General features: G+C 28.9%; 1 protein-coding gene across 1 annotated transcript; it reads left to right on the top strand.

Annotated features, from left to right (window-relative positions):
- The first annotated feature begins 2,832 nt into the window (after positions 1-2,832).
- LOC114181795 (chlorophyll a-b binding protein, chloroplastic-like) lies at positions 2,833-3,785 on the top strand. Its single transcript, XM_028068351.2, has one exon. It carries the CDS (start codon positions 2,894-2,896, stop codon positions 3,686-3,688), a length of 795 nt encoding a protein of 264 aa, XP_027924152.1. The 5' UTR covers positions 2,833-2,893; the 3' UTR covers positions 3,689-3,785.
- The last annotated feature ends 4,256 nt before the right edge of the window (positions 3,786-8,041 follow it).

The following is an 8,041-nucleotide window of genomic DNA, read 5'->3' as shown; positions in this document are numbered from 1 at the left end:
GATCCATAAAAATAAGAACTGTACAAAATATAATGGACATGGTTGAAGCAAAGGATCATAGAAAAATTGAAACTTTCATCCAAAAAGTAACTGTATACATGAAACACACAAAACATAAACAAAATCAAACATGTAAACGAACCAACCTCTAAGGGTTCCATCACCATGACAGAGTTCTGGTAGAAATTGGTAAAGCTAAAAGCCTTGGAGGTAGACATTCGATCGTCGGACCCTTCTATAGCTCGTGAGGAAGATTGCTTTCTTTCTTCGTTTCTGAACAAAAAAACCTACAATCATCAAAATTCCTTTTATTCAAACTAAAGGAAACGTCTCCACCAAATCCAAACGTCCTGACCATTTAGATTAAAATGCTCCAAAATATCAGTATGTACACGTTGATAAGACATACAATAATTTCTTTTGCCGCCATCTCTTCAGATTCCCATCAGTATTTTATTTCAAATTTAATGATATTAATTTAAACCAAAAAATTATGTTTCTGATACAATTTAAATTATCTACTAATAGGTTCAATCAACAATAAAAATCTTAATGATATTATATATAAAATTTGATACTAATGACATAAATTTAAATTTAGTAGCAATTAATAAACTTATAAATCAATAACATTACAAATATAACCAAAATTAAAAAAAATTAAATATAATATATCAAACTAATTAATTTTACGTTATTATATCAAAATTATATTTACTTAATAAATGTAATAATTACATATACTCAAATTAACAAATCAATTCTTTAAAATCATTTAAATCGAAATAATTGATTTATATACAATAACATTAAATAACAATATATATTACAAAAAATAAAAATACATATTATAGATATACTTAAATCCTACCTTATCACCAATTCATCATGAAATATACTCAGAAAACATAACATAAAATAATAATGAATTCAACCAATTATATCAATAATATATCTCTTAAATCAATCTAATCGATACATATAATTAAATTAACTTTTGAAGTCTTGAAAAAAAAATTTTCTCTAATAATTTATTTATACATAAAAGTATAAAAATATTTTTTTTCAAAATAACCAAATTTTAAAAACAAAAAACACGATTCATGCGTATGCACGGGTCTCCTACTAGTTTTATGTAAAACTTTTGGTCTCGTTGGTTTTTTTTTTGTCCTAGCCCAGGTCCACGAAGACCCAATCACGTAGATCGGGGATTTAGTCAAATTAAGAGTTTTAATTATTATTCATTATTTTTAGGTTAAATTACTCTTTTGGTTTTTTTATTTGTCAAGTAATGTTAAATTGGTCATCCAATTTTTCTTTGTCTCAATTTGGTCATTCTTTTTTTAAGAATGATTCAATTTGGTTTTTGCTGTTAATTTTGACCGAATGGTGTTAAAGTCAACATGACATGTCAATTTCTGTTTTTTTTTTTTTTGAATTTTTTATACATGTCATTTCACTGTTGTGTCATGTGTCAAAATGATTCAATTTGATCTTTATATTTATTTTTGGTTTCAATTTAGTCCAATTTTTGTAAAAAAAAAAATAATATTGTCCCTCCTTAAATTGAGACTCAATTTACTTTTTGTATAAATTCAATCCCAATTTTTGTATAATTATTACTAAAATTAAGTTTTTATTAAATATTTCTAGAAATATTTTTAAATTAACTTTAAATTCTATACAAAACTTTAAAGTAAATTTATACAAAAAGTAAATTGAGTCTCAATTTAAGAGGAACAATATTGCTCCATTTTTACAGAAATTGGGATTGAATTGAAACTAAATAATGTAGGGACCAAATTGAATCATTTTGACACGTGATACAATTATAAAGTGACATATGTAAAACAATTCAAAAAAATCAGAAATTGACATGTAACGTTGACTTTAATCTCGTTTGGTCAAACTAACTGTAAGAACTAAATTAAATTATTTTTTAAAAAATAAGACAAAATTGAAACAGAAAAAAACTTGAGAACCAAATTGACACTTGTAATAAATACAAGGATAAAAAAAAGTAATTTAACTTTATTTTTATATCTAAACATATATATGGATTTGAGTTGCGAGTCATATTTGAAGTAGTGATAAATTGTATTTTATTCGTTGGATTATTTGAAATTTTATTTAAATATATATATATATATATATATATATATATATATATATATATATATATATATATATATATATAATAGTTTTCAAAATATGAAAAACTTATTTTAGTGGGAATGTTTTGATGATTAAAGTATACGATCTACACTGCCGTGAATAAAGCATAAATATTTGACGCGGAAGATTTGGATGACAATATTTCTACTGTGTCTCTATTATGCATTTTTTTCCTATATATAACACGCTTTAAAACGAGTTTATTCAAAAAGTTTTTCATAAAAAAATAGAATAAATTTTTGTTTGTAAATTAATCTTTTTATCTATAAATTAAAAAAAATAGAAAAATTATAAGATTTTTCTTACAAATTATTTTAACGGATGAAAATTTTAATTTCATTTTCATATTCCATACATAAACCAGAAAATCTTACGTATTCAGTTGGGTACTAACCTCAACTTAAGTGGATGTGAAATGGGGGCATTATTCATGCATGTGAATATTGCACGTAGCCTATCCAAAATCACAGGTGGCAACTTCTTACTGGATACGATTTGTTTTTGGTGATATTTTGTAGATACTCCATCTATGTTGTCAAGGGTTCATTGAAGAGATAAGTGGACAAAATGGATGCAGCAAACCAATAGAAATTGAGTAACAGATCTCCCAAAGATAACAACCCTTTCTTGTTCAACCTATATATATCATACGCCTCTCCCATCAACAACACCCATTCACTTACAAACCTTTTTCAGTTCTTCATTCTACAACACTGCAATGGCCGCTTCCACCATGGCTCTCTCTTCACCGTCACTAGCTGGTCAAGCCATCAAGCTCTCCCCTTCCACCCCGGAGCTCTCCGGTGGAAGGATTTCCATGAGGAAGACGGCCTCCAAGTCGGTTTCTTCCGGAAGCCCATGGTACGGCCCAGACCGTGTCAAGTACTTGGGCCCATTCTCTGGCGAGGCCCCTTCGTACTTGACAGGGGAATTCCCAGGTGACTATGGGTGGGATACCGCCGGACTTTCTGCTGACCCGGAGACATTTGCGAAAAATCGTGAACTGGAAGTCATCCACTCTCGATGGGCGATGTTGGGGGCATTGGGGTGTGTGTTCCCTGAATTGTTGTCCCGGAACGGTGTGAAGTTCGGGGAGGCGGTGTGGTTCAAGGCTGGGTCTCAGATATTCAGTGAGGGTGGGCTTGACTACTTGGGCAACCCAAGCCTGATCCATGCACAGAGCATCCTTGCCATCTGGGCCACACAGGTCATCTTGATGGGTGCAGTGGAGGGTTACCGCATTGCCGGTGGGCCTTTGGGTGAGGTCACTGACCCAATCTACCCGGGTGGGAGCTTTGACCCATTGGGCCTTGCTGAAGACCCAGAGGCTTTTGCTGAGTTGAAGGTGAAAGAGTTGAAGAATGGGAGATTGGCCATGTTCTCCATGTTTGGTTTCTTCGTTCAAGCCATTGTCACTGGCAAGGGTCCTTTGGAGAACCTCGCTGATCACCTTGCTGACCCTGTCAACAACAATGCATGGGCCTACGCCACCAACTTTGTCCCCGGAAAGTGAGAAAAAAATGACATGTGAACTATAATTTCATTGTTATCTGGTGAAAAACATTGGATATATGCTTTTACAACCATGTGAATCATACATTTTTATGCTACATTCATACTTTTGCACAGTCTTTTATATATATTATGCATTTTTTTATCATACATGATGCATCACATATCAATTAAAAGCATTGATTGAATAATAGGAACTAATTAATATTTATGTAAAACAAAAAAAAATATAATACTATCAAAGAATATCAAATTAATTTATTTCTTCAATATTAAATATTTATAAAAAAATTATAATTATATAAATTTTAAATGAAAGTGTTAAATAATAAAAAGTGAAATAATTGTATAAATATTATATAATTACGTATAAATAAATTTTGACAACAAAAAAAAATCTACTAATTTTTCAAATGTTATTTTTAAATATTAAAAAAATATTTAAGTTTAAAAATATTTCAAATATTCTTTTATTTCCTTCTCTAAATTATAATAAAATATATTTTTATTCATTAATTATATTATATTGAACAAATCACTAAAAAAAATTAAACTAATAATTTTTTGTATTTAGACATAGATCTTTCATTTTTTAAACTTCAACCTATGTTTAATGGTGCAAATAAGATCATAATGATTTTAAATTATTATATTATACACTGCATGTCTCATTAAGAACTAATTTTTGTGATCAAAAGTTGTTAGTCATTATGATGACCAATTTAGATACCAATTTAAAAAAAATAAAATTATTGGTTATTAAAATCGTCATTATTATGAATAAAAAATTATAATTGATCGCTAAATTGGGCACAAATTAATTAAAGACTAATTTAGAAACCAATTTCTTTGATAGCAAAAACCTTGGTAGCTAATATATAGTAACTAATTTACTTTGGTAGTACGAAACCAAGACTGTTAGAGTAAAAACTATTCATTATTCTTTTTATTTCTCTTTATTCAAATAATACCTTTTTTTTTTGGCATATTTTATATTTTGAAATATTATTCGCTCCAACATAGTTTGGATGATTATTAACAGAAAAATATGAATTATTATAGATCATTTGAATATATATGTCCACTGATATCTTTCTCTTAAGACAAATGTTACTAATTTCACGATCAAAGTGAATGGAATCTAAGACCTATTTTCAAATCAAACTTATTTCATTTGTCAATGAAAACACAATAATATTCACCTTCAAGGAGGAAACATTATATAGTTTTGAAGGGAATCCTTTAGATCCCTTTCCATTGACATTCTTCCAAGGATTATATTAATACAAGAGAGTGTTGTCTCTTCCTTAATCTCTAGTCACGAGAAGATGTATCATTAACAAATCTCAACTCATGATAATGTAGAGGTTGCTAACATTTTTTTATCAATAAAGAAAAATATCATTTCCTAAAACAAAAATAAGTACAAGATATACATAGAAAAAAATAACAAATGTTATAACTTACTTTTATAAGTATAGAAGAGAGAGTTTAAGAAAACTACAAAACTATATTATATTACTTTTATAAGTTTAACATTTATTTTTACAAGTATAATATAGAATAATTTCATTCTTCATTTCTCTAAAATACTTTATCTCTTTAAATTTGGAACATTTCTTACAACTATAGAGGTTTAGGAGTTGATTTTTCGTCCTTTATTCACTTAAAGCACATCAGTTACAAGATAGAGAAATTTTGGATAATCAAAGTCAATCAACTATTGTTTTACGTAAGTTTTTCCTTTTCCACATATATTGAGTTATTTATTTTAGTTTTCTTATGCATGTGGACGAGTTGTCTCTTGCATGTGGGATTTGACTAGAAAATATGAATCTTTGCCTCTCTTTTTTTATCGGTATATGAATTTTTACTAGTTTAAAGTTTATCATGATGTGGTTAATTTTTTAATTGGATTTCCTACAATTAAGTTAGAACTTCACTGAATCTTCCCTTTCTTTAGTGTAATTTCTTAAAAAATGTGATAGAACAATGTAAGAGAAATTACTTTAATTTAGTTAACATGAACTAAAATGATCAAAACCCTAAATTTCACTAAAAGAATGTAGGTTTTTTGTGTCGGCCGGAAAAGAATGCCACTAGTCCAAAAACGATGATAAGAGAATGATCGCGTCGGTCCAACAACGACAACGAGGACCACGTCTATTACCTGGATGTAAAGTTTGTTTGCGTCAACTAAACGTGGACGAAAATTTGTTGTTTATTTATCGTTGGCTTAACCAACGAAAACGCATAAAAAATATAATATTAATTTTGTATGCATGGGACAAGTCCACGAACAACTAAAATAACTAAAAACTTAAAACAGTTTTCATCGGTTAGGACGACGCAAATGAGAATAATTCCTTATGCGTAGGCCAAGCCCACAAATGATTGAAATAATAAAATATCTAAAACAGGGGTTTGCGTGGGTTGTTATAGTACCAAATAAGTGTCTTATCCACGAGAACTTATGCAAAAGCTCAAATAATTTTAATTTGTTATGACTTGCTATGAAGTTGCTCTAAAACAATGTTGATGATGTTGTTGTAAATGATTTAAAAAAGTTAAGACAAGATTGTTAATAACCAATATATGAATGCATATTAAGATTGAGTTTCACCTATATTCTTTAACTATATTTTTACTAATTCAGTATATATCAATGCAAGTATCCAATGTCATTGAAAGTTCTTAACTCATTTTAAATCAATCCCTTGTGACTTTTAACTCAACTAAAGCCTTTAAATTTGTTCCGAGCATTCAAGCGCATTAGATGACTTGGTTGGACCTTAATTCAAGATTACTTTTCCAACTCAATCTAAATCAGTTATGTAAGATGAGTGATGAGTTCATCTAAACATTAAAGCATAGACCAAATCATTATCACGTAAATAACAACAATATATATATATATATATATATATATATATATATATATATATATATATATATATATATATAACAATAGACTACATCTTATTACATGATTCCCAATTGTGGCATCAAAGTTGAGGTTTTAATCAAGGGAGAGAGAGAGAGAAGTAGTTTGACATGTTGAGTAGGGTCAATGTTACATTACACCCTTGGAGAGATGTTGGTGTTGATGGTTTTTTTATTTGTGTAATGATTTTGTTGTTAGATATGTCATGAGGTTTGGCTTGGTTGGGCAGTGTTGAGGATGAATTCTAACTTGAATATATGTGAGTTGTCAACGATAATGACGTGAAAGTTGTTGACAACAAGTTTGATATACAAGGTGGTGAGAACTAACACAGGTAAGGATTGATGTCAATGAGTCCATAAAGATCATTAGCAGCAAGAGTGGTTCAAGCAAATATGTTGACAGTATATCAATTTTTGTTTGTTTTAGGACACAAAAAAAAATGATGTTGAAGCGTCATTGTGGGGTTACTTTATGTGTGAGAATTTTTACGAAAGGATAATATGTTGTTTCTCAAGTGGGTATTCACTAAAGTCTCACATTGAGTAATATGAATAAGGAAAAAGTGGAAAGCTACTATAAAAATGAAGATTTGATTTTAGTGTTGTCCCTAAACTCAACAAGTATCTTAGGCGTATAGGAGATTTGGGTAGTTGTGTGAGTTGAGGGTTAGTAATTTTTCCAAAAAAAAATGCATGAGAATGTTTGCATTTTTATCCAAAAAAATTGCATTAGAAGATTTGTAATTTTGTCTAGAAGAATTGTACAAAAAGATTTATCGTTTTTGACAAAAGTATTACATGTTGAGTAATAACCTTTGTCTTGAATATTTGTGGATGTAGACTATAAGGTGTCAAAATGTGTTAATTATTTTTGTGTCTTTTATTTAAATTATATGCTCCTATTTGTGAGTGTGCTTATGCTAAAAGAAAATATTTTTCCATTGTGTGATTTCCAACACATACACACAAAGGTCTAAGAAATCTCTATAAATATATTGATATCTTATAGGTTTGGCAAATATTTTTTATAGCATTTATTACTTATACATACATACATTAACTAACCTCTTGATAATACTCACTCTCTATTCAAACTCAAAGCATCACTGACTTAAGATTAGTTAGAGGAGTATAAAAGTCATTACGTTACAAAGAGTTAGAAAGACCTTTTCCAAATAAAATCATGTTAGGCATCACTATGAGATTTGACATCTCAGCTATGTTGACACTCTAAAGTTTGTCAATCATTTCTCATCACATGAAAATTTATTAAAAAATAAAAAAAAAATCAGAGAAATATTACTCATTTGTTTCTTAGATTTATTTCTAGTCATACACACCAATTCTTTAATTTTAAAAACAGCAGAAGTAAAAGCAATCGGAACCTGAAATCTACTATAGCTTTTCA

Source organism: Vigna unguiculata, chromosome 4 (assembly GCF_037176805.1).
Source record: "Vigna unguiculata cultivar grain cowpea cultivar isolate G323 ecotype 2 chromosome 4, ASM3717680v1, whole genome shotgun sequence".
Classification (NCBI taxonomy): domain Eukaryota; kingdom Viridiplantae; phylum Streptophyta; class Magnoliopsida; order Fabales; family Fabaceae; genus Vigna; species Vigna unguiculata.
The sequence above is the reverse complement of the archived record's forward strand: the minus strand, read 5'-3'. Positions and strand labels throughout refer to the sequence as shown.